The sequence below is a fragment of the Myzus persicae genome, unplaced genomic scaffold (genome assembly GCF_001856785.1).
Source record: "Myzus persicae strain clone G006 unplaced genomic scaffold, MPER_G0061.0, whole genome shotgun sequence".
Lineage (NCBI taxonomy): Eukaryota > Metazoa > Arthropoda > Insecta > Hemiptera > Aphididae > Myzus > Myzus persicae.
Window position 1 is genome coordinate 884,896 of NW_019101246.1, and position 26,024 is coordinate 910,919.

Here is a 26,024-nt window from a genome sequence, read left to right on the forward strand (position 1 = left end):
ATAATTAATTTATAAATTATTATAAATTAAAATTCAATTGAATAGATGTCAAACTAAAATAATAATAGTTGAAAATTATAGTTTAGTTCTATACATACATATTGATTGTATGTGCATTGATGTGTTAGAGAAAAGATAGAATAATTCAAAATATTTTTTTTAATTCGATAAAATATAGTATGAAATAGATAATACATTGAAATAATAAATTATGAGTTATATTTAATAATATGTATACTCTTTAGTCAAAGATAGATGGTTATAGGTTCGAACTACTTTTCACCCAATATATTGATTACAGACAATATTTCCGTTCTTGTTAGGGTACACTGTTTAGGGGTAATATGCAGAGTAAATTTAAAAATGAAAGAGACACTATGTTGCAAAATCGTCTACTTGGATACTCCCTGGACACTGGGTTGGCATTAAAGTCTTAAACAAGAGTGTTGTTTGAAGAAGAAAATATGTTGCTCATTGACTTTTCTGCATTCAATGCTATGTAGGTAATGCATTGAATACATTTTCAAGTTCATCTCAATGTTAGTAGACCTATTATAGTTACCCAATATGTCAACACCGACTTATGGCGTATTATGGTAAAGGTGTTAATAAAGGCCATGGTATAAATAACTTCAAATTAGTCAAAATATGTCGTAAATATTATTGTACATATAAAATATATTATATTATTAATTTACATGATATCGAAAAGTTTAGTCCCCAAGAACAATATGTTTTTAAAGCAATACAACTAAGACCGAGACAGATGTTTAACTTGGCGACGAGCTGACCTCTACCCCACCCATATAACTATATAAGTATATAACGAGTACAGAAGGAACCTCGGTGGCGACTTTTTTTCGTTTGCTATAGTGCCATACTGCCATACTGCCATGTAGTAAAGAAACACACCCTTGTGCATAAATCGGCGATATTCCTTACCGGTGTAACTCAAGTCGTAACCTTGAATGATATAATGGAAAAAGTCTACCTAGTACCTACTACGGTATTTTGATGAAAATTGAAGGTACATTAGGAAAGTTAGAAAAACAAACAGTGGAAAATCGATTAAACATTGTGTGTCAACATTTTGCTGAAGACAAACCAAATATTCTCATTTTTTTTGAAAATTGCAAAAACCTATAAGCCTGTATCTACTATTTTGTGTATCTCAATAAATTTTAGGTTTAAGAACATGATCAATGGATATAAATTACTCAAAAAAAAATATTTATTCACATCAGGTGACACAGTTGTAACTGTTATAAGGATATAAGGACAGATTCTGCCATCTATGGGCAAGTCCGTGGTGATTTTAAGTAAAGTAAAGGAATTTCAATTCAATACCTACTGTAAGTTGATTATTTATACCATTAATACTTAATAGTTTAATAATTAAAATTATAAAAACAGGTTAGACGATGCTACAATATACCTCCTAATAATAGTTTTTAAGTTTAATAATGAGAACAACTTGCTGAATTGTCAACCATGGAAATGGAGAATTTTACTGGTTATTACGCTAGGTAGCTTAGGTAACTGTCATAGTGTCATTTTTGTACAGAATCGTTGATTACAACTTATAAAATGTCATTGTTAACCGAAATCCAACAAAAATATTAAGTATGCGGGGTAATAAGAGATGAAAACCAAAATGTACTATGTACCATGTACCTACCTACCTATTACTAAAATTTACAAAATTGAGTTTAACATAATAACTAATCAATAATCATATAAAAAACATGGAGAAGTGGATTGGAGTCATCAGAATATGTCTAAACGTACTTTTTCCAGTCTTATGTCAAAACGTTGGTAAATAGGTACTACCTATATTTGATGTGAAAATAAAAATATGAAAGATAGAATTTATTCATTATACAATATAATTACCTAGTCTTGATGATATTTTTGTTTGCTAAATATTTTTATTTTTTTTTAAATATCACTTAATATAAAACATTTAGTATTGTACCTACTTCGTATTGCACTTGATTCAAACTTAAATAAACATAAGCAAATGATAAAAAGGTAATTGCTTAAAGGGGAGTCGCAAACATGTTATTATTATGTATAAATATTTATTATATAATATATTTTATTATTTTAGTTATGCTAAATAATTTTTATATAATTTTTATTATAATATGCATAATAATTATTATGGTATTATTGGTGTATTAATTTGATCACCCTTGGGTGTTCGTAGCAATATTATATTGTTGGTTGCTACAAAAAGGAACGGAATATGAAAAAAAATTATAGGAAAACCTAAGATCCATTTCTTAAGTTTATAAAATATGATACTTAAACATGCAGAATAATATTAAAACCACACTAAATTATTGGTCTTTTCTAAGTTCTGACTGCAGATAATAGATAACCTGTAGGTTCGAAAAAACAGGAGAGTATATTCACCGTTCAAAAGTATAAAATAACTACAAAAGCTGTCAAAAATCACCAATAAAATTGAATACCAAAATATTTTTTCTATTGCAAAACATATATACACGCACGAAAAAAACTCAAAATCTTGTAAAATAAATATATTCATACCGTTCCTCCCAGCATCTAAAATACTTTACCTACAAAACTAGTATAAATTCAAATCGAAACACCGATCGTCGTTAAAATATAGTAGGTACTTACACGTTTTAGTGTGTATCTATGATCTATCAACAAAAACTAAATATTTGGAAAAATAAGCTTGCCCGAAATCCGAACGCCGGCCGTTAAGAACGACGACGGTCTTACCCGCTGGTTGGTTATAAGTTATAACTTATAACTTATAATAAACGACGTCGCCGTAAGGATATTTTAATTTTTCGTGGACTGTTTAAGACGAGATTGTTGTTTTAATTCACTGACAAATGTAGTCTCCGACCACTCATCGCAATACAGTTCACTGCCAAAAATACCCTATTAAGCATGAATACCGAAATCAAATCGATCATGAGTGAAATCTACGGCGATATAATGAGCATATCTGCTATATTAATGGAGGACAAAAATAAAGCCACACCGGAAACTGGGGATAACACCAACCTCGAAAACGGAGATATGTTGAGAGTCATTATGGTCGAACAAGAACCAGAACCAGATAGAGCGAACCAACCAGGAGAAACTCGTACCATTCAAACAAAAGATACCTGCATGGCTGCATATTGTGCTATTCAATCGACGTAGTAGAAGTAGAAGATACAACCGACGACGTCATGCATAACCTAACCCGAAGTGGAATCATTAGACGAGGTCGTGTCGTCTCTTCTAGACGATATCATCGTCTGGGCAAGATGCAATGTTGGACGTCGGATCGAAAAAGCAGGCAAATGAACCAGTAGACGATTTAATAGTGTTAGACGAAGACATTCCGGCGGAGGCCGAAGCTAAAGTGGAGGAGCCGTGTGAACCGTAGCATCTGCCATCAAAGACATGCTGCAAACCTCCGGGCGGGCGATCACGGAGGATCGCAGCCACCGCCTGGAGGGGTGTGAGACAGGTGACCCGTCTTCTGATGTGCGATTGCCTCCGTGGGGAGTGACTCGGAGTTCAAGGCTCCCTCCTCCTCGGCCGAGGAGCACAGCAGGCAAGACAGCGGCACACGTAGGGGATTGACACGGGAAAGAGCACGCGGTGTAAGGCGATATGTCGCTCCTGGCCACTCGCGGAGCGACGTGGTTGGTGGTTGTTGGGGCCGCTTGTTGGCCAGACTATCAGGCGACTCGGTGTGGGCCCGGCTGCTTCGGACGCTCTTGTATAGTGACGTACTACGAGTGACGACACGGCGCGGCGGCTAGTTGTACCGGCGCGGCGTGGGCATTGATTCCACGTACTCCCACGATGGCAGAGCGTGCACGAAGGCGAATTGTGCCAGCGACGGTGGAGGCTTTAAAACAAGGCGGGTGAGTGATAGGGCAAGGCTAAGAATTAGAAGTCATAGCATCGCCGGACCTGCGGAAATTCGATTATGAGTTTCAGGGTACGGCGGCGCTAGACTTCCGGACGGCCGCCGGTCGTGGACTCGGCCGCCGGGACTGCAGGACAAAAATCACGGAAGTATCCGGATCGCGCTTTTTGCCCAGTGGTGGTCGCACCGGCCTCCGGTGTCCATCGATTCCGCAGCAATCACAGCTGTATTCGCTCGCCCAGTGCTTTTGTCTCCGCCGTCTACATCATAACAGTCGTCCTCGGCGGCTCAGCACCTGCCAATCGTCGAGCGCATAAATCGCGCCACAAACCACCCCGCACGCCAATCGTCCAGTCGCTTGACCGGCCGTTGTGGTCGGGCCCAAACCAGTCGTCTGGATGATCGTCTCTGCAAACAAACGCGCAGCCGATTGCACTCGTCCGGTTCGGCATATTATAACCCAATATTTATAAACGTTTATTTAAAATTCACCTGATTGTGAATATCCGAATTACAATACTACCATGTTATACCTTATGTTCAAAATATGTAAACATATGCAAAAAAATCGATCTATTTAATCAAGATTAATTCAAATCGTGGACTTATCTGACAACCAATCAATTGGGCCTCAAAGAAAAAACATGCAAATTCATGGAATAATATACCCTTATTCATAATATGTGATTACATTAGTTCATTATTTCTGTTACTTTCACTATATGGTAAAGAAAGATATTATACACAAGTCATATATTGCTACAAGAGTTAAACCGAAACAATGAAATTGAAGTTTCACCGATATATGCCTTCTGTTTAGGTGTTTTCTGTTCACTCTTCGTGACTTGTGTTGAATTTTAAATGTCTCAGCGTGTTTAAAGCAATCCCGTCTGACTGTTATGATGTACAGTGTACACAATATATTATTAAATGTGCCTCTATATACGGCCACACTATACCCACACGGCTATGCATGAATAATCATGATAAATTAGGTTTAATAGCAATATTTACTTAAATGAATGTAGTATATACAGTGATATTTTTTAAGTTATATCCTCGTTTTCTTGAAAAGTATTTACGTATTTAAAATATTTAATTTTTACATAAAAATCGTTTTGAACATTTAAACTCATGTTGTACCTACCAAACAACATCTAAGTATTTATTTAATCGTTATAGTTTTTTAAGGTTTTTTTAATGACTGTATACATTATTGACTTTATAGTCCAAAAAGCTATCGAAGCAGAGCACTTATCAGCAGAGATAGATATCGAATTACAAACGCGTTGTTTACATTAGTTATAACTCATAAGGATTTATTTTATTAAAACAAATAACCGTAGATGATTAATATTTTCACCAAATGTTCATAATAGCATATTTTATACGTGGTGTAAAATTCAAAATATTATGATGGCTATTAAGCTATTTATAGAAATGTGAGATTTTAGATTTTTTCTATAAATATTGATTAAAAAAATGTCGGTAGGTCTAAAAATTAAAAAGTTCAAGAATTCCTCATAAGCTATATAAGTAGCTCGTGCTGGAATCGAAGAATTAAATATTATAATGTATGCAATGTTTTCGGCAAGACAAAAATAAAATCAACCTACCATAATAATAAATATTATAATAAAACAAATGAGTAATGACTTATGAGTTATGACAATATGTCAATAAATATTCAATATGACAAATGGAATACAAAATTGTATCACCTAGATAGCGTTAGTGCGGCAACAAGGTGAAAAAAACCACCCGTAACTCCACCACTGTATATACTTTGAGGTAACAATATTTTATTGTCGTGTCCAGTCCTCTATATTTAAGTTCACGGTCTCAGAACTCCGTGTAGTAGTTCGTGCTAATAACTCTAATGTTCACGGAATTATCTAAGAATTGTGATAGATGATAAATGATAATATATATCTGATAACAAAAATATATTTCGTTGATAACAACAAAATCGTAACGACGATAGTCCAATCGACTGATTCGACTGTAGTCTGTAGTTGCCTGTAGACAGACTCATAACTCATAAGTCATAATTCATTATAACATAGCATTTAAGATTTTATCCATGGCCTTTGTGCCGTGAGTGATGAATCAATAGTTTAGTACTCAGTAAGTTGTACTCACTGCGTCAAGCAACATGTGGTTGTTGTAGTACGCAAATCATTCGCCCGCCAAATCGACCGCAATGATGTACTACCAAGCTCTGATCTATGTACCGTACGCTATTCTAGTCAATATTTTTGCGTCATACGTACTTACTGACTACTGGTTGAACGTAATTGTAGACAAATATGTGGGAGACGAGCACGTCAAAACCCGATATTTCGATCACATTGTCGGTACGTAAATAATTATTTGACATTAAATAATTTATAACGAAATACAATTCTATAACTAGATATTAACTTAAAAGTGTAAGTGTGTAACTAGTTATTAGTATAAGTAACTGAGCGGGTAGCCGGTAGATAACAACTAAGTACTAACCATATATATTATGGTTTCATAATAAATATAGATAGTAATAATTCATTACCTATATTTTTATGTAGCATGTGGATACTATTATATTTAAGTACCTAAGTACCTAAGTAGGCACTATAATTATAACAAATTAATAGATAAATATAATAATTTTCTAATTTTTTTTTTATTCCAAAAATCAAAATGTTTCGTAAAACTGTTATGTGCCGACTATTCATATCTATTATAGGCTATAGCCATGAATCATGATCATAATTTATTAATAATGAACATTGAGAGTATTTTCAAATGTATGATAAAAAAATTTTCTTGCCATATTATTACTTATTAATTATTTATATTGGTTAGTTACGCAATACACGTATTTCTTGTAATGCAAGGTAACCATGACGCTCTTAATTATAATTTCCATTAGATATACATAGTATCATACTGTTTATATATTTTTTATTTTGTTATACTTATTTATTTAATTTTTATTTAATTAATTTTTATTTTTATTTATTTAATTCTGTGTACTAATGACTGGTATTTCAATATTCTCGTCCAAGAAATAGAGGTCATTGTTAGTTATTATTTACCTATACGTGAAAGTTGAGAAATTTGATCAAATTATCAGTTATTCAGTATAATTTCACCGTCACCAATAATTGTAGGTATCTGTTACATACATAGTAATTAGTTGGTACAAAAAATGTACAATATTGTCATTAATAATGATATGTTTTGTGCATCTTGAATACATTTATATTGCATGAAGATAGGACCAACTAGAGCAATACAAAAAGGGTGTCCCGTCAACAGATAGCGGTTAATTTATAGCGCGTAAAATGATCTCGAGCGACTATTTCATATAATAGGATAATTTTTAGCTTCATAAAAAATTAAATAGGTGCAGAATACTGAATAAAACTGATAAATCAAAAGCCGATAAAAAAAAAGTATATTAAATCATCGGAATTTTCATTTTTAAATAATCATGAATTTTAATTTAAGAGGACGTCATACTCGCTGTTGTTGCTTGTCTTACGAGTAACATATAGACTATTTGACGCTCAACAGATCAGGTTTAGCTCCGTTAGTTTAAAAATTAGAGTGTGCTGATCTCTTATCGAATGTAAATGTATGATAATTATCTAGATTCTAGAGCATCTTACAGGCTTTTTACTGTATATTAATCTTAAAGCGATTGATGAGTATTTTAAGGTGTATTAACATTTTACAATTTTAAAATACTGATAACTCGCTTTAAAATTAAAATTAAATAAAAAGCCCATGAGATACCATAGATAATAATCTTACCTTTAATTTTTATAAGAGGTCAATTCACTCTAATTTTTAAACTAACGGAACTAAACGTGATCTGTTGAGCGTCAAATTGTCTATGTTACTCGTAAGACAGGCAACACAACGAGTATGACGTCCTCTTAAATTAAAATTCATGATAATTTAAAAATGAAAATTCCGATAATTTTTTTTTTTATCGGCTTTTGGTTTAGTTTTTAAACTAACGGAAGCTGAGTAAAACGTGATCGCTGAACTTCAAATTTTATATGTCACGCGCTTGTAAGACGAAGACAACACAACGTCGTCTTAAGATGATTTTTAAAATCAGAGTTGGCAACACTACTCAGTGCGTCTTCAGTCTTTTTCGGAAATACTATAAAAAAAATAATTTGTTCTGTGATTTTTTGGTTTGATATATCTGAGGACTGTGATATTTCAACTAAATATTAGTTCATATTACTCTAAAATTAGGTACTCTTATATCAATTGGACTTGGCCAATCGGAACTTAACACTTGTACTCTAAGTCTGTAGCAGTAGCTAATGCAGTATAGCACACGGCGTCATATCTAACGATCGCTCCTGTTCTGTAGCTTCGTTTTTAACTGTGTTTATTTTCAGTGTTTTAATTTATTATAATAAGTTTTTTATTTAATATGGCCTGTTCAATGTTATACATTTTGGCCATAAAAGAAAACTTTTACATAATTATGTCCCACCGCAACCACCAGCAGAACTCGTCGAATCTACCAGCTACACAGTATACATTTCGAGGGTGGTAAGTTCGTACACATTGATTACGGTCCAACAGTTAACATAATACAGATTCAATGTGTAGCCATACAATATATTATTTCCATCGGGTTATGTAATATTACACCAAGTTTTTAAAACGTACTATTGCTGATACAGAAAATCCTGTCATCCATGTTGGACCAGAAGAATAAGCATACCGATATTTTCAAATTATATATACTACTGCTGTAAACGTACAGTGGTAAAAACGTACTTGTTAGATAAAAAATTCAAGACGAATATCGACTTCTATCATTATTCACATCCTATACAGCTTCAAAATCTAGAATGGTGTATTTACGAAACTGTTGCACGGACAAATATAGTTATTGAGCCATTCATTTTAAAACACGACCATGGTGCATACATTGACGAAAAATGTTGATGAAATGGATATTTTCATTTTGTCCAAGTCAAGGCCGGAACCACATTTACACCTCACAAGTCTTCCAACGCCGGCGGGAGGTTTTGCGAGGCCCGGGGCAGATTTTTTTCGTAAGGCAAAAAAAATTTGCTGGTACGTCCCAGTTCTTGGGTAGAAGAATTTTTTAAAAATGTATTAAAATAAAATATGTACAAATTAAATAATTAGGTACACTAAGTACACTAGATACAAGTGTTACACAAAAATTAAAAAAAAAAATTCAAGATTTTAACGTCAAATTTGTTTTGGATGTGGCCTTCGCTCGCCGGCATTATAACTTATTTTTACTTTTACTCATTTACTATAGGTATTCAAATTATTATATTAAAAACCCACAAGCCGCCATACTGTAGACGGGACTTGTATTTAAATTCCAAAAACAACATTACAGGCTTAAAAATCATCAAATGCCATGAAAAGCGAGGGGCTCTGGGCATCTGCCCCTTCTGCCCTGCCTTTACGCAGGCGCTGAGTCTCCAACAACATCAAGCTATTCGGTAGGTTAAAACATGTATGAAAATAGTCCTACATCGTATGTGAATAAACAGTCTACAGATATATTTCCAGGGCAAATGGAAAAAAAGTTCCCTCCAATCATAAAAAAACATGATTGTTAATCAATTGTTAGTTATTATTTTTATAGAAAATAATTGTTTAAGTAATAAGTAGTTAATTACTTTTACACTAGTTTTTCTCATTGAGGCCCAATAGTTCTTATTTTAAGAAACCAAATGTATATAAAAAATAAAGTCACGATAATATTATATTATAAATTCCCATCAGCAAAAATATACTTTTATAGTACCAAAAATTAGGGGCCAGCTACATAGCACTTAGGTGTCCCATAGTTAGGTATTACCTAAGTGATTTAAGATGTTCCTTAAGTGTCGGACTATGCATACGGCCCCTTGACTATTAGGAGTATATTTTTATAATAATAATATATTTCCCTATATTATATATTATGGGGAAGTTTCAATAACCGGTAATTCACGAAATAAACGTTATATAAACATATTTACTTTATTTAATAGGTACCTATATATGGGGGTAAGTGCGAAAAATCATTAAATAACATAGGTCTATGCAAAGTTCTTTACGCCCAGTGGTGTTTTGGAGAGGATAATTATTACTTATTACTTATTAGGTATCTACCACTAATTAGTCAACCATTGAACCATCGTTCGTGAGCATCCGAGTAATAAGAATGGTCTCCCTTGTTAAATTTAATATAATTATAGGACAGATTATAAAATTCAAAATTTATAGAGTTAAGAGGACGTCACACTCGCATGTATTGTCTCCGTCTTTCAAATGTACAACATAGCAAAAACTGTTTTGCGCGTTACAACTTTTATCTTTCTGTGTTTGTAGTAGTGGCTCTAAAATTTCTGAAAATATAGAGTAAAATATTATCTATGCAACAGCTTGCCTTTATTTTAGATAACACAAATACAATAAAAGTTATTTACTTCTAAACATTTATTTTGTTTTTGGTTTTTTAAATTTGCTTATAAAAAAATGATTTAAAAAAAAAAAAGCATGCTGATGCACAGATAAAGTTCTTTACGTGTTGTGAAAATTTGGTAGTTCTACCTTCTACAACAAATATGGTGCGAGAAAAGTCGTCCCGCGCAAAACAGCTTTTGCTATGTCTTACAAACGTACAATATCAGAAACTGTTAGCGCAAAGTAGAACCACTCAAGCTGTAGTCCAAGCTAAGCAACCAAATTTTCACACTATAAACCAGAGAACATTTACTGTGCAACATCGTTTTTATTTTTTTGATATCACAAGTACAAAAAAAGTTCTCATTGCTTATAAATTAAATATTTAAAATTTGAATGACTTTTCTTATAATTGTGATATCGAAAAAATAAAAACGATGTTGCACAGTAAATGTTTTTTTGTTTACAGTGTGGACATTTGATTGCTTAGCTAGGCCTACAGCTTGAGTGGTTCTATTTCGCGCAAAACAGTTTTTGATATGTTGTACGTTTGTAAGACGGAGACAACACATGCGGATGTAGCGTCTGTAAGTAATGTGAAATATTTTCATCAGATATCAGGAAAATCGTTTTGTCTTATCCATGTATGTTAGTTTTTTTTGTTGGATGTTATGTGAGGCAGCGAGTTATCTTCTTACAATCTCCAATTGGCAATTTGACACGGTAAAACAATTAACATGAACTATGAAATCATTTTTATTACTTGGGTACATAAATAAAAATGCACAAAACTGGGTAACGACAGATGTATTTTTGTAAAGTTTGTGACTTTTTGAATTAAAATAGTTTTTACTATCGAAGCAAGCTGCTTTTTGAATGGTTGAATTTATTCGTTCGTTTTTATATAACACATAGACCTTATCCTACTAGTCATGAACTGTGTATAACAACACGCGGACTGCGTGACAACATATCGCAGTGATATTGGCTGTCTTTACGAAAAAAATGATGATCCTATAATATAGATTCTATATATCTTACCCCGCATTACCGTGCGTACGAGTAATCGAGTAATCAAAAAGCTCCCTCTATGTTGTTACGCTTTCCATGCACTCATTTCTTGTCTAGTAGGTAATATAAGGTCTACGATGAAACCCCAATATTCATAAATAAGTGTACCCTGTAGTTTTTTTCACCAAAAGACCTCCTATCTACACTATTGCGTGAATAAAGCTTAAACTATTTTAATAATATTAAATAATTTTAGTAAAATAATATTAAGTTCTACAATAAATATTTAGGTACAATGTTCTTACTTCTCTATTGAATGGATTTTAAGCAACAATTTGATCATGTAATATTTAACAATATTTTCAAGTGCAATCTGAAAACACTTCAAATAGGTTTCAATTTCATTCCTTTGTGTGATACTAGAAATATTATAAGGAAATATCTATAGTTTTATTATTAATATCTTATTTATAAAATAAAATAATATATTATATTATACACTCATATTATAATTTATATTATAATTTCACATACTGCTATTTTAATACATCAAAAACACTTATCATTCATTCATAGAAGAATCAAAAACATATAAATTTAACGATTTAAATAAAAAAATACTCATATCATCATCACATAGTAATGATTATGTAAAAATAACATTATTTCATTAAAAATATACACAGAGGTAAAAAACTAAAAACACATATCGATCAATAATAAACCCTTGATTTTTTATATACCATAACCTTAACTACGTGTTCATATTTAATTTGTATCTTACATATTATATGCATGCAACCAGTAGTTATACAACTCATCTAATTATTATTATTTAATAATAATTTTTATCAAGATATCATAATTTATTTACTCCAGAGTATAAAAGTTAAAACATAATACTTGAATGAATACCTTTTTTTTCAATTACATTCATCACATATCTTATAAGCTTAACTTCCACCTTTAGTCTTTACACATAATAATAATAATAATATAATATTAGTTATACTATAGTTAAATATTATTTTTGCTTTTCATGTTATAAATATCTTGATATCGTTTTTATATATTTTGTAAATAATATTGAAACTTCGTATATTACCATCGAATTAGGTGACTTACTTTCAATAAAAGCTATCCATATTATGAAGATCTATCTAATTATAGATTTAATCAAACGTGCCCTGGCTGATCAACAGAGTCTAAACTATGATAGCTAGATACTTGAAATGTTGACAGTACCTTTGTATCACCATGTAATGGTGCACCAAGAAAGAATTTTTCAAAATTCAAATTTAAAAAAATGCATACACAAAGATTTTGAGCTACGCATTCATACTGTATTTCAAAACCCTTGCACTAGCAGTGTTATAATTACAGGCTGGTTACTAAAAAGTTAAGTGGCGAAATGCTTATTGTTTATTCTATAATTTAACCTAAATAATTATATTATAAATTAAGACAGACTATTATTACATTAGTGTTATATTTCAGCTTACTTAAACTTTGCCCATTTTTGCTATAAAAAAAAACCTATATATAAAAATTGCTAAAAGTAACTGAATTAGTAAAAAACACTTTTTTGCTATTTAAAAGTAGTATTCGCTCCTAGTGTGAACACTGAACTTATTGTATACCAACTATTATTATTTATCTTTATTAATACCAAAATACATAATTATGTCTTAAGAAAATTCTATTACTTTTATATGTATTGAAAATTGAAAATATATTTTCTGACATGTTCTATGTTCTAATGTCGCAATAATGTATTTTTTAGTGGGCGGAGGAACAGCAGGTATTGCTGTAGCTTCGCGTTTAGCAGAAAATGAAGCACATACCGTTTTATTAATTGAAGCTGGACCCAAAGTGTCATTATTACACGATATACCTCTTGCCACACCAATGTTCCAAAAGTCACCAATTGATTGGAAACATCAGACAGAGTCACAACAGGACGCATGTCTTGCAATGAAAAATAATGTATTGAATGATTAATAAATTAATATTAAGTTATATTTTTTTTAAGGATAAATAATAAATTCATTTAATATATTTATATACAAGCTGTACGCCATACTTTATAATTCTGATTTTTCAAGTCTAGTCAATGGCCCTCAGGAAAAGTCTTAGGGGGCAGTAGTCGCATCAATTTCAATATTCATATAAGAGGTCATATTTCTACAGATTATTTATCGTGGCAATCTGAACAAGATTGGACCAAAGAGGATGTGCTTTACTACTTCAACAAATATGAAAAAGCTGATACATATAATAGTAAGTATTTTTATGTTAAAAAATATATATAACAGTAAGAATTAGAAGTAACTTATCACTATGTGTCTTGATTTTATACAAACATTAATGTACAAATGAGAAAATTCCACAACATAAATAGTAAAAATATAAAACCATTAAAAATATAAACCGTACAACCAGGATCACCCAATAAAAAACAATTCTTCAGTCGTCAGCCAACACATGTGACGCCAATTGCAACAGCTATACTTGAGGCGGCCAATGAGTTGGACTTTAATACTTCATTTGATATGAACAACGATGGTTTTCATATTTCCAGACGAGATGGTGGTAGTTTCTCGTTGACACCAGTGTCAATAAGAACAGGAGCAAGATTAAGTGCTGAACACCTATATTTAAAATCAAGAAAAAAAAAAAACTTAACTGTGCTCACAAATGCTCTAGTTACAAAGGTTATTAAAGAATCAAATATCCGAGCAACAAAGTTTTATGTAATATTAAAATTATTTATTTATTATTTATTTTAAGTAGGTGCTGTTTAAATATAATTACGAAGCAAATGGAGTTATGTACAACAGATTTGACCAAGTTTATAAAGTATATGCACTTAAGTCGGTAGTCATGTCTGCAGGAACATTGAATACGGCAAAAATACTTTTATCGAGTGGTATTGGACCAGCACACCAACTTAAACCATTAGAAGTAAATAAATATTTAAAAAAAAAATTTTTTTTTAATAAATGGTTTTTTCTTAAACCTAAAGATCCCTGTAATTGCGGATTTAGCAGTGGGAGAAAACTTACAAGACCACATTATTACTGGATTGGATATGATAACTTTAGAAAAATCATTGGGCTTAACTTTTAAAGATTTTATATCACCAATAAACATTTACAAATACTTTTTCAAAGGAACTGGTAAGATACCCAATATATAGTGATTTTTCAATTTTAGATATAACTAATTTTTAGGCATCTGGACACATCCAGGATGTGAAGCTGTTGGTTTATTACAACTACCATCAGATAAAAAAAACTTCTCAGTGTCATCCCCCGATTTACAATTTATGCTTTTACCTTATGGGGTATCATCCGATGCAGGAGCAGCATACTTCAACCACTTGAATTTTAAAAATAAAGTAAGTTTATACTATACATTTTCCAAAACATTAAACAAGTAAAACTAAAATGTTGAATGCAATGTTTAAAATGTATAATTTAAGATTTGGAATGAATATTTTCAACCACTTGTGGGAAGACAAGTCATTTCATTAGCACCAGTACTATTGCATCCTCAAAGCAGTGGATACGTGAAGTTAGACATTAATCGTGAAATTGTTGTTCAGCCAAATTATTTACAAAAATCACATGATGTCAATGTGTTAGTCCAAGGAATGAAATTGGTGAAAAAATTTGCAGAAACCAAAACATTAACTAAACTCGGTGCTAAGTTTAACACAAAACATTTTCCTGGTTGCAAAAAATATAAGTTCGGATCAGACCATTATTGGGAATGTTACATTAGACATATGACATTAACTTCTTATCATCCCGTTGGAACATGTAAAATGGGAAGTATCTATAATAAAAGTGTAGTGGATCATTCATTGAGGTAGGAAGTTTACCCTCTTAATGAATATTAATTATAATTGATTTGACTATAATTATTTTTATATATATTTTAGAGTGTATAAATTAAATAAATTGTATGTGATTGATGCATCAATAATGCCTTCCATGCCAAGTGGGAATATAAACGCTGTTGTTGCAATGATAGCTGAGAAAGGAGCTGATCTAATAAAAAAGCATTGTTTTCAAAGGACTCAAAAATGTAAAATCACAGACTTCTTATATTATGGTAATAAATAATAAGTATTAAAATATTACTATAATTCCATTGTTATTGTTATTCATTATTTTATATGTACTTGTAATAGTTCCACCACTTAGTTTAAAATATAAAATTTATTTTTACCTTTTTGTAAACATTGAAAAATTATTGTTCAGAAGATTCAACAGTTTTTCCACGTTTTTTGTGTCGCCAACTCGTACCCGTATTTGGACGTCTAGGAGCTTTTTGTAAGCTGCTAAATGCGATGGGCTGATCATTTTCATATAGCCAGATAGGCAAATCAGAAAATTCTGTGCGTGGAAATTTGTAACAACTAGTATAGTATTTAACAAATGTGATTTCATTTGATAAACATTGCATAGCTGTCCAGGTATGATACACCAACAGTGGGAATTTGTTAGTCCAATATTCTAAAAATGTATCAGGAATATCACCAAATAACTTCTGTGTATCCAGAGATAGTTCTCGAAAATGATGTTTCTAGAACATGAAATAAATAAATAAATAGTAGGTAGAAAAATAATCTTCATACTTTAGTTAATCATTATTCAATATGACTAACTTTATTTCGGAACGCTCTTAACAAATCTCTAATGCTCCCAGTTCTATACGTGCGGTATTTCCTTAATTCTGAAGTTATTTCTTCATCAATTTTATCATGCCACCCATCTTGCCCGATAACTCCATCACCGCCTTTCTCAAGTTCTAGCATCACAGGGCTCATTGGATGTTCCTTTTCCACACGGTCACTAACATCCTAAAAAATTGCATTTATGAAATTCCCTAGCATGCACATAAGTTTGAAATAAATAAACACCTGAAGAAAGGATAGCAGTGTAGAGCTGTCCCAGAATGCTGGATAATAACGGACAGCTGTGGCAGTGGGCCTATCTTCTGGGTTTCGACTTATCATCAGAGATATTAAACGTTTCCAAATTTCACTTTCATTTAATGCATTGAGACTATATTATATAATTATAGGTTAGTTTGCATTACATATTTTACTAACAAATGTTTAACTTTTTACCAAGGAGATTGACGTTTATCCAATATTCTAGCTTGACGCCACAATGAATCACCAAATGGATGTTTTCCTTGACTGAGGACGTAGTAAAACAGACAGCCCATTGAAAAAATGTCAATAGATTTAGTCTTTAAAAAAATTAAAATTAAATTAGTGTTTATAATATGATACAATAAGATACCCAAGTGAAATATCCTTACCACAGATGCATTGGTAACAAACATTTCAGGTGCTATCCAGCCATCAGTTCCGGTGACGCCTGAACGTTTAGAAAAAGACATTTTTCCACCCTGTAATTTTTTGCATAACCCAAAATCGCTTATCAATGCCCGTACACTACTAAAACTACCATTTCCACGCATTGGTATTGACAACAATACATTGTGTGGTTTTATGTCCCTGTGAACTATTTTATTGTATTGATTAATATAAAATATCAAAATAATATAATAGTAACTTGGTTATAGTAATTATAAATAGTACCTATTCCAAGTGAATGAAGGTGCTGCAGACCTTTAATTGACTGAGATAGAATTTCTTTTGGACTAATTTCATTTCTTAATTCCTTTTTTTCTACATAGTCCTATAATAAACATTTAATAATTTTGAAAACTTATTAAAGAAAAAAAAATTTAGTAAATTATCAACTCACTTGTAAAGTTGCAGCACATAATTCAAGTGCAATATACCGAAATTGTTTATCTTGTTCCGTACAATAATAACGAACAACATTAGGATGGTAATCAGATTCTCGGAGAATATGTACTTCTCTTTCTCCAGCAATGAAGCACTCTGGCAACAACCGTTTAACAGCTACAGGCCTACATTCAAACTCCCCTCTACAAAAATATTAACCTATGTTAAAAAAATACTATTCAATAAAAATAAAAGTAAAATAATTACTTAAATACTGATGTTCCTTCACATCCTTTTCCTAAAATTTCATCTGTACGGAACATAATTTTTCCAATACAAAAACTACCATCAGGTAATTCTTCAACTATTTGAGATGAACTACTATTGGAATGATTAGAACCTCTTGAACTTCCCTGAGAACTGTTATGACTGTTATTCGATTTATTCTTCAAACCTTTCATCTAAAAGAAGTTTAAATGTTTTTAACAAATCAAATGAAATTGGGATCAGAAATAACTGTCTTACTTCTTTCCGTAAATACCAGAACATTAAACTCATCAACAGTGTTATTCCAACCATAAATAACTTAATTCCAGCATTGTCTCCAAGCATTTGAACAATAAGCCACGAGTCCAAAGATTGAGGAGTCTGAGTAGATATTGTGCTTGTTTGTTTACTACTGTAGTTATATCCACTCATATTGTGATAGTAAATTATTGAATCGGTGTTACCTGTTATTCTCGGTATACCTGTATTTAATTCTTGATTCAGCTGGTAGTGCCCTATAAAAGATGATTTATGTTGTATAAACATTTGGTAAAACAGAATAATCACTTGTTTGCATTACCCAATAAGATTGTGTGGTTTTCAACATTTTTAGGTTCTACGTTATACTCATTACCACTATAATATGGCAATACCGAAAAAGAAGTTTTATCCAAAAGAACAATTAATCCTCTATCTACTAATGGATTAACTTCACCAGTGTCTGCAATGGCTGGTAAAGCATATAATCCAGTATTAATGTGATGACCAATGTAAAGTGTATGGCTATAAATCAGACATTTAAAATATTTTATTAAATAGCAATGTCTACATATAAAATCATTAATAACATTTACTAGTAAATAGTCAGTGAATTTTGGTGATAAATAAAATTAGACATAACTATCTACAATTGATAACTGTAAAAGCATGGGTATTTTTTAAATTAAATAGTTTATAATTTACTTACAAATAACTAACTGAATTTGGATCCTTTGATGATAATGCTATGTTTGAAATCAAATGCTTTATGGAGTCTTTAGCTATATTTGTTAATGGCAACGATAGAAGACTTTCTCCATCATGCTGATAAACTCCAATAACAGGCGAATCAAATTCTCTTTCCCAGAGTAAATTATGATAGTTAATAGGAGAAGATTTTTCTAACTTATCTTTTGGATTAAGAAAAACTGCAAAATTACCAGATGAACTAGCAGCAAAATATGTCATACCTTAAAAAAAAATCATATTCATTCAATATACATAATTAGAGCATTATTTAAAATGTAACAAATAATTTATCAATACTAAATACCATGATTATAATTCTGTTCATCGGTCATAGTTTTAGAGTTGTAACTGAAAAATGTAACATTCCATTGCCGTTGGTCACTACTTAAACTGTCAACCATCATTACGCTATATTCTATTAAGAAAATTAAAATTAAATAAATATATTAAACAATAATAATAGGTACATACCAGATTTACTCAATAGTATAGATTTTGAAGCAATCGCTGTGCATATTTCACCTTGTTTTTCAAAATTCATAAATGCATGTTTTTCACCAGTATTCCAATCAATAAAGTACCAACTATCAATTTTTTTGCCTTCAAAGAGTACACAATAGTTTTGAGTTATTAAAACAATTATATAAATAATATTTAAGTATGAGGCTGTTTACCAGAAAATAATATTCCATCTGAACTTCTACATGGTGAGTTAGCAACTAACTGAGGGATAGTAACATCCAACTTTTTGATTCCTACTTTATCCTTATTATGTAGTAAATATAGAGAACCATCTCTAGGATCTGGCAAGAACAATGGCCTGTAACAAGTATACGCTAAGTTTTATAATGTTTATATTAGAAATAATTATGACATTATATAAAACAAAACGATACGCACGTGAGGGCATCTTTTATATTGGATGGAACTTTTACAGGCGGATCTAACCACAAAAATAAAAGATAATATTATATTAATGTTTAAACAGACAAGTGCGTAAAATCTATCACATACCATCGCGAAATTTCCACAAAGTCTTGCCAGACCTTTGGTCGACCGCGATGAATGAGCCATCGAGAGTGGACAAAAATATGATTCCTTCATACTGCAAGACATTAACTTTGGCCAAACTCTTGTCATCCTAAAACAAAATATTATACGCTTTACATAATATCCGGGGGCAACACGGTAAGCGGATACACACCTTAGGGTGATTTAGGTCCTGGGAATCCACGTACAGGAATCCGATTAAAAGCGGAATCGCCAATAGCGCCGCTCGGATGGCCAATGCCATTTTGTCGTCGAAAGTCGTGTTTTGCAGTTCACAGCCACATCGACCGCGAGTCGGAAGCACATCACAGTTAACGTACGACCCGACGTTCGGTCGGCTTCATTTTCGAAAAAGGTTCACAATATTGGCGGTGTTTAGTGTCTGAAACGATACGATAACAGTGACATTTTACGGATAAACGAGACGACGATGGAACACTAAACAGAATTTCAGCGCAAAACTTTCGACTAATAATAATATTGAGAATTGGGTAGATAAGAGATACGCTGATAATGTCGGTCGGTGGTTCGCCAGTGACGCCAAATAAGCAACAGACGACGGCTCGACTGCAGCTGGTTATTTTTTTTAATAATTATTTTATATATTTTTTGGTTACTTCTCGATTAGGTATCGCACTCCAGCGGCTAATTATTTCTGCCTGCGGAATAGTTAATACTTATGTTATTTCGACGCCCGCATAGCAATGCACATAGGTTAGACTTCTATTTAACTTAATATATAGTTATATCCAACAATCCAACACAGTTTGACCGACGAGTTCTCAAATGTTTTTTTATCCCGCTCCTTAACCGATCACCATTGGCGCATAAACGATAAACGTACAATATTTTGAGTGAGTACTCCACTAATCTGATCTAAAATATATATATACAGATACTTTTTTGTGATTTGCTTGCATTGCTGCATATTGTTATTTCGAAATAAATACTGAACAGGTTGGAGTAGCCGAGTAGGTACCGACGCCAACGTTATCGAGGTTTCCGTCACCGCACTTTTTGAATACTAACTTGGTAGTTGATTGACCGCCGGACTGCCGGAGTACGATAACCAAAATTTACCATATTTGTGTTTCATTGAATGTTGAACAATGAACATGCGAATTGTCATATTATAGAATTGTAGATGATAAAGTTATCTATCGACCCATATCCATCCGTATTTTTGAATTTGCGCTTAGCTGCGTATATGGGAACTGGGAAGTAGCTAAGGTACTTTATTTTTGGAGTGAATCATATTTTCAAATTTGGATTATGATACCCATCAACGTACTACATAAACATACAGGTTATAGTCAATATTTTGTATAAATTTAAGTTGTACGCTAAATCATTATTATAAAATGTATTTCTGTAGGTACCTATGTTAAAATGATCAATATTTTTAGTAAAGGCAATTAGTTTTGTAATGATGTTAATGTATTATTAATTATTTGTTATACTTAAATTACATAGATAGGTAGCTACGTTTTAACGTTTTTGAACACGTTTATTTTAAAGAAAGTATTCTTTTCTTGGTTTAGGTACATATTAAAATGTCTTCCGGCGATTTTGAAGTGTGCATACTTAGTATAGGTATCAATTTAAAATTGTAAATTGCTTATTAATCTTAAATATTTATAACTCTCTTTAAAATTAAAATATAATAAAAAGCCTATTAGATGCCCGAGATAATAATCTTACCTTTAAATTTTATTAGGGGTCAATTAATTCTAATTTTTTAATTAACAGAGGTAAATGGTAAATGTAATCTGCTGAGCGTAAAATTTACTGTTACGCACTTATAAGACGGAGCCAACAAATGCCAGTGTAGCATCCTCTTAAGAATAAAGTATATTGAGCCTAAATTATTTTCCAACATGCATTAGGTATCTATATTCATAAAGGAATTTGTCTTGACTGATTCATCATTGCCTAGCAGCTAGCTGGAACCACTGAATATCTTAATATGACATTTTCTCTGTAGCAAGATGTGGAGACCCACTAAGAAAGGATTTAGCAAAATTTGCATTTTCCGTGGTTGCAGATTATATTAGTAATAGAAAAATTACAAAATACAGAATTTTTTTTTGTACCTAACTGGTTGCCATTGATTACTCGAGCAGATGAGGTAAAAACTTGCATCAAAATATCAAATTATTGCGCTTACATTGTCTAAATTAAAGAAACTATATCTTAAAACAAATTATATGTATGTAGCTTATATACTGAAAAACTACTTGATTGATTTTGATCAAAATCTCAGAGATTGTGTTTACATATTAAATGTATCAGAAAAGTTAAGAGGATAGTATAATAAATTATAAAATATACCAAATCCAATCCTCGACTTGTGGTCGTCTATTTAGGTCGAAGTATTTCACAAATTTAGATGCACTCATACCAATTTGTGATGAGCTGCAGAGGTGATGAGGTACACTAAAACCGAGATAGGTACACCAGCTATAAGAAGCATTGTATTTTATATTTTCTCATTTTTTCCGGAACGAATTCGGGTTTTACAGCTAGTCTATAAATACAAGTTAAACAATTTAATTTGTAATTTAAAGATTTTCTTTATAAACCCAACTTAATCTTACCCAACCCCCCGCCTCCCGGAAAAAAATCCTGGTTGCGTCACTAGCTGATGGTGTGTATTGTAATATACTATTACACTAAAAAAAATGACCACATTTTTATCACATAAGAAAATATACTTGTTTAAATTTTTTTATGCTACTATCCTTCATTAATAATACTATGGAAGTATACTATGTTTAAGTTGAAATATTTGTAAAATTATTATTATTTTTAAATTTTTTTTTGCGTAGGCATCAATATTAATTTAGAATTTTCCCCTCAAATTTACAAAATACTTATTCAAAAAACAAAAAAAAAAATTTCAAATTTTCGTTTTTGATCCCGTTGTTGTATAGAATGGCTTCCTAGCATTTGGCTTGGTTTACTAGGTGTAAATAGAGAGTTCGGAGCACATATAGAAAAATATTTGACTCCTACATACTTCCGAGTCCTAGATATTTGTCTTTTTAATCATCTCTAATAATATTCAGGAACGACTCCGTCTAGATATTCGTACACTGTCTTGTTTTTCAAGCTCTAGAAACGGCTTTAATCTTAATAGTACAATATACCTAAACCTAAAGTCAAGTTCTCGACTACAACCATTGTTGTGTGTTACCGCTGGTGTACAGATTGCTGATGTAACGTCCTCTTAATAATTATGTTATCAGTTTTTCATTTATTGTCATGTCCGCTCCTCGACGCCAACAAACTGAATTTGTTCTATGAAAAACCGGTTTCGATGTCTGATTTTGACGGTATACTACGCCACTACTATGCCACTGCGGTACTATATAATACGGGTACATAATAATACCATTATAATAATCATGATATTATAATATACATATTCTACAGGATGCTTCTCCATCAGTCAGCAGACAATACAAAATGAACCGCAAGCTGTTATAATACTACCAAATATTTCTAGTCTCTGCTGTTGTTATGCATGCGAGTCTTCGTGCTGTATGAACCATTATTATATAGATATTAGATATGTATAATATATAAAGACACATGTACATATATTTTAATATATAGGTAGTAGCTCGGAGCTCCTGGCACTCGCCTCTTACAACCGACGTGTTTTTAGATTGAAATAATAGTTAGTCGTGAGTCGAAATAACTTTGATGATGACCATCAGAAAAATTCCTACTCTGTTTTGTTCTGTGCAGTCGATATTTTGAAGAAAACCTCCGTTATAACTTTTTATCGTATAATATATCATGTATAATTAGTTAGTTAGTATAGTTAGTCGTTGTTTTTACGTTTTTCTTAACAATAATACCATATTATGTTCATTCGAATTTATTTGGATTTTATTGTACGAATGTACGAATTGTATGAATCGGTGGGCTTTACGCCACATGTCCCAAGGTCCCGATCCATCCAATATCCGCCCATCTTCGCTGCACTATCACCACATGGCCATATTATTATCGTTAATATTATGTGCGTACGAAAAATAATAGTATAGGCACAACACGTTTTCGTTCCACGCAATCAGTGTAACCACGGCCATTTATCGTTCTACTTTAAGGTTGATATCGTTGAGTACATTTTTGACACTATTTAAAAAAAAAATCCTAAACAATGGAAAGAAAAGAAATCCTAAACACATAATTATTGGAGTACTGTATACTTAAAATAACCGTTATTGTCTCCGATTTTGGTAGTATACAATAGACCTATGGTTACTCAATTAAACCTGCTATATCGACCAGGACATACCAAAGTATAATAATCTGTATACTCTACGTCACTATAAAGTCAATAATATACAATTCTGCACATGACATCGGTCGGTGCATAGTGCATATAGCATATTATATGGTTAGTAACTAGTATTTGATGCTGTAGTGCTAATTATATTATTATTATGTAGCAGAGCTGGTTAAAGGTTTGGCCGTAGCCCGTCGGTAAGTACTTACCACAGTTCACTAGCCAGTGGTTTGATATTAATGATATTATACCTTAATCAACTACACATCACGTGTAAACTGTAGGTACGTATGGTTATGGTATACCGTATATACCACTATAATACCACAATACCGTATCTCTGTCGCCCGTAGTTATAAAATATACGAAGTTGAATCGCCTTATATATTTTTAATGTATTAACCTACTGTTGTAGGATTTGTGTACGAGGTACCTAATAAACAAAGACTAATATTATAATAGTAACATATACAAACATAATATTACGCAAACAGTCAACAGATCGAACAACAACGTGCTCAACAATACGATATATATTATAAATTCCTCGACCTGGTGTGTTGCTGTGTCGACAAATCGGAAATATGTACCCATTATGTACATGTATAGGTTATTATATTTATTAATTATGAAATAAATAAAACCTATGCTGCATGTATACAATAAATATATACATAGGTACCTATATACCTATGTTTAATATGTATTATACGGCTCATCGCCGTCACTTGCAACAGCCAACCGGTATACTATGTGTGAGTATGGAGAGGTGTTTTCGTCTCGCAGAATGGAGGTCACCTTGAAAATTAAATCGAATATACATATAATACGCTGTTTTAACGATAATTTTACAATATTATTCGTTCTGTTCTATCGAAAATGCATGCGCCGTCGAAGCTGTAAGCTCGTAAAAGTACGGTTTGTGCGGTGTATCATAGCTATATGTACGTAGTCGTTACTGATTTCGTTTTTCTCTAGTGTAAAATAATATTATGGTGACGTTATTGACATAACCGTGAGGTTTGAATTGCGCTGTACCCTGTCGTATTATACCCTCGTATATTAATATTACAATATTACCTATATATACTTATAAGTTATAACTTTTGTACAAAATATACATCACGAACCATTGGCCTAATATACTTAAACGGGTAAACTATGACACGGTAGCGCTTCTACAGGTGTATTAGGTAGTATGTATACGTATGCGGTAACTGGTGTGTCTGCAGATATATTGGATCTGAGATCAGCGAGATTATAGGTAATAGGTATAACATTAATTATGTGTATGTACACACGTTGAACTGGTATAACTATTATAGCTACCTACGTCCTACAAACGAGTGCACTACCCATTTTATTAGCTACCTACAAACGAGTGCACTACCCATTTTATTATATTCAGTTGGTGTATAATGATTAATGATTAATAATCATAGGTATTATACCTATACTTATACTATTTTATAGGTACACCGTATTCGCTGAAAAGTTAAATAATAATCGATTACCTAATACACACTGAGCGATTGAACAAGCATGCTCACTCATCTTTGCATTTATTGAATTTCTAATTTTTGGATTTTTTAATTATATACCTACCATTAAGGATCACATTGTGGTCAAAAACACTGTCTCAGTGTCGATTTCTCACACAATAGAACTACTTGTCCTGTGATGATACTAACTTCTTTATTGAAATTGAAAACCCAATGTTTCACTGTAAATTATCAAGTAATTTTTGTTTTGAAAATATTTATCCCTTAACTGACATAAAAAAAGTGTTCTAATATTATTTAAGTTTTTAAAAAGATAATATTTTGAAGTATACTGAAAATTCCAAAAATTAGAATTAGAAAAAATACATGTTATTATTAACCGAAAAAATGGAGATGAGGTGAAGTATCTTATATAATATAGTATATAACTAGACAAAATAATGTAAGTATATCATAAATCATCATATGTGGCCTTTCAGATTTAATACCTATATTTTAGAATAATAATTGTCTATTATACACAAATTATATACTTTATGTATATATATGTTACGGTGAAAGATGAATATTGGTGAATGTCGTCATTCTCCGGTGAATGACGTCTATTACCAAAATGATTTGATTATGTAGGTAAATGGTGTAAAAAACCAGATTATAAATTCAAATGTACATCTTTCACCGGCCATTGATGTCATTTACCAAAACTGGTGGTAAATGATGATAAATCTCAAATAATACACTGATTTTTTTACC

The 26,024-nt window shown here is 31.8% G+C and overlaps 2 protein-coding genes across 5 annotated transcripts; one reads left to right on the plus strand and one right to left on the minus strand.

Moving 5' to 3' along the window:
- The first annotated feature begins 210 nt into the window (after positions 1 to 210).
- On the plus strand, positions 211 to 16,297 carry LOC111028328 (glucose dehydrogenase [FAD, quinone]-like). Of its 4 annotated transcripts, XM_022306937.1 has the most exons (10): positions 5,890 to 6,264; positions 13,155 to 13,357; positions 13,477 to 13,651; positions 13,814 to 14,085; positions 14,165 to 14,335; positions 14,397 to 14,550; positions 14,605 to 14,771; positions 14,856 to 15,244; positions 15,318 to 15,490; positions 16,272 to 16,297. In XM_022306937.1, the coding sequence occupies exons 1-10, from the start codon at positions 6,111 to 6,113 to the stop codon at positions 16,280 to 16,282; spliced, it is 1,869 nt and encodes a 622-aa protein (XP_022162629.1). In that variant the 5' UTR covers positions 5,890 to 6,110; the 3' UTR covers positions 16,283 to 16,297. The 4 variants fall into 4 exon arrangements, with proteins under 4 accessions (XP_022162631.1, XP_022162630.1, XP_022162629.1 ...); XM_022306939.1 differs by lacking the exons at positions 5,890 to 6,264; positions 16,272 to 16,297 and adding an exon at positions 211 to 1,352 and having other exon boundaries at positions 15,318 to 15,504; XM_022306938.1 differs by lacking the exon at positions 16,272 to 16,297 and having other exon boundaries at positions 5,889 to 6,264; positions 14,623 to 14,771; positions 15,318 to 15,504.
- Positions 13,923 to 19,972, minus strand: LOC111028325 (serine/threonine-protein kinase/endoribonuclease IRE2). The gene is made up of 18 exons (XM_022306928.1): positions 19,624 to 19,972; positions 19,434 to 19,560; positions 19,320 to 19,362; positions 19,094 to 19,239; positions 18,891 to 19,019; positions 18,724 to 18,834; positions 18,379 to 18,640; positions 17,992 to 18,194; positions 17,670 to 17,926; positions 17,412 to 17,605; positions 17,161 to 17,347; positions 16,992 to 17,091; positions 16,709 to 16,914; positions 16,512 to 16,636; positions 16,302 to 16,446; positions 16,047 to 16,241; positions 15,608 to 15,964; positions 13,923 to 14,022 (listed from the first exon to the last, which is right to left on the minus strand). The coding sequence occupies exons 1-17, from the start codon at positions 19,711 to 19,713 to the stop codon at positions 15,629 to 15,631; spliced, it is 2,856 nt and encodes a 951-aa protein (XP_022162620.1). The 5' UTR covers positions 19,714 to 19,972; the 3' UTR covers positions 13,923 to 14,022; positions 15,608 to 15,628.
- Between the last annotated feature and the right edge of the window lie 6,052 nt (positions 19,973 to 26,024).

Coding starts and splice junctions, on each gene's coding strand:
- LOC111028328 (XM_022306937.1), top strand. CDS start 6,111: ATGATGTACTACCAAGCTCTGATCTATGTACCGTACGCTATTCTAGTC. Junction 14,086..14,164: donor CAAATGCTCTAGTTACAAAG/GTTATTAAAGAA, acceptor TATTTTAAGTAG/GTGCTGTTTAAATATAATTA. Junction 14,772..14,855: donor ACTTGAATTTTAAAAATAAA/GTAAGTTTATAC, acceptor GTATAATTTAAG/ATTTGGAATGAATATTTTCA.
- LOC111028325 (XM_022306928.1), bottom strand. CDS start 19,713: ATGGCATTGGCCATCCGAGCGGCGCTATTGGCGATTCCGCTTTTAATC. Junction 19,363..19,433: donor TTTGTGGAAATTTCGCGATG/GTATGTGATAGA, acceptor TTTTGTGGTTAG/ATCCGCCTGTAAAAGTTCCA. Junction 16,915..16,991: donor CCTTCATTCACTTGGAATAG/GTACTATTTATA, acceptor ACAATAAAATAG/TTCACAGGGACATAAAACCA.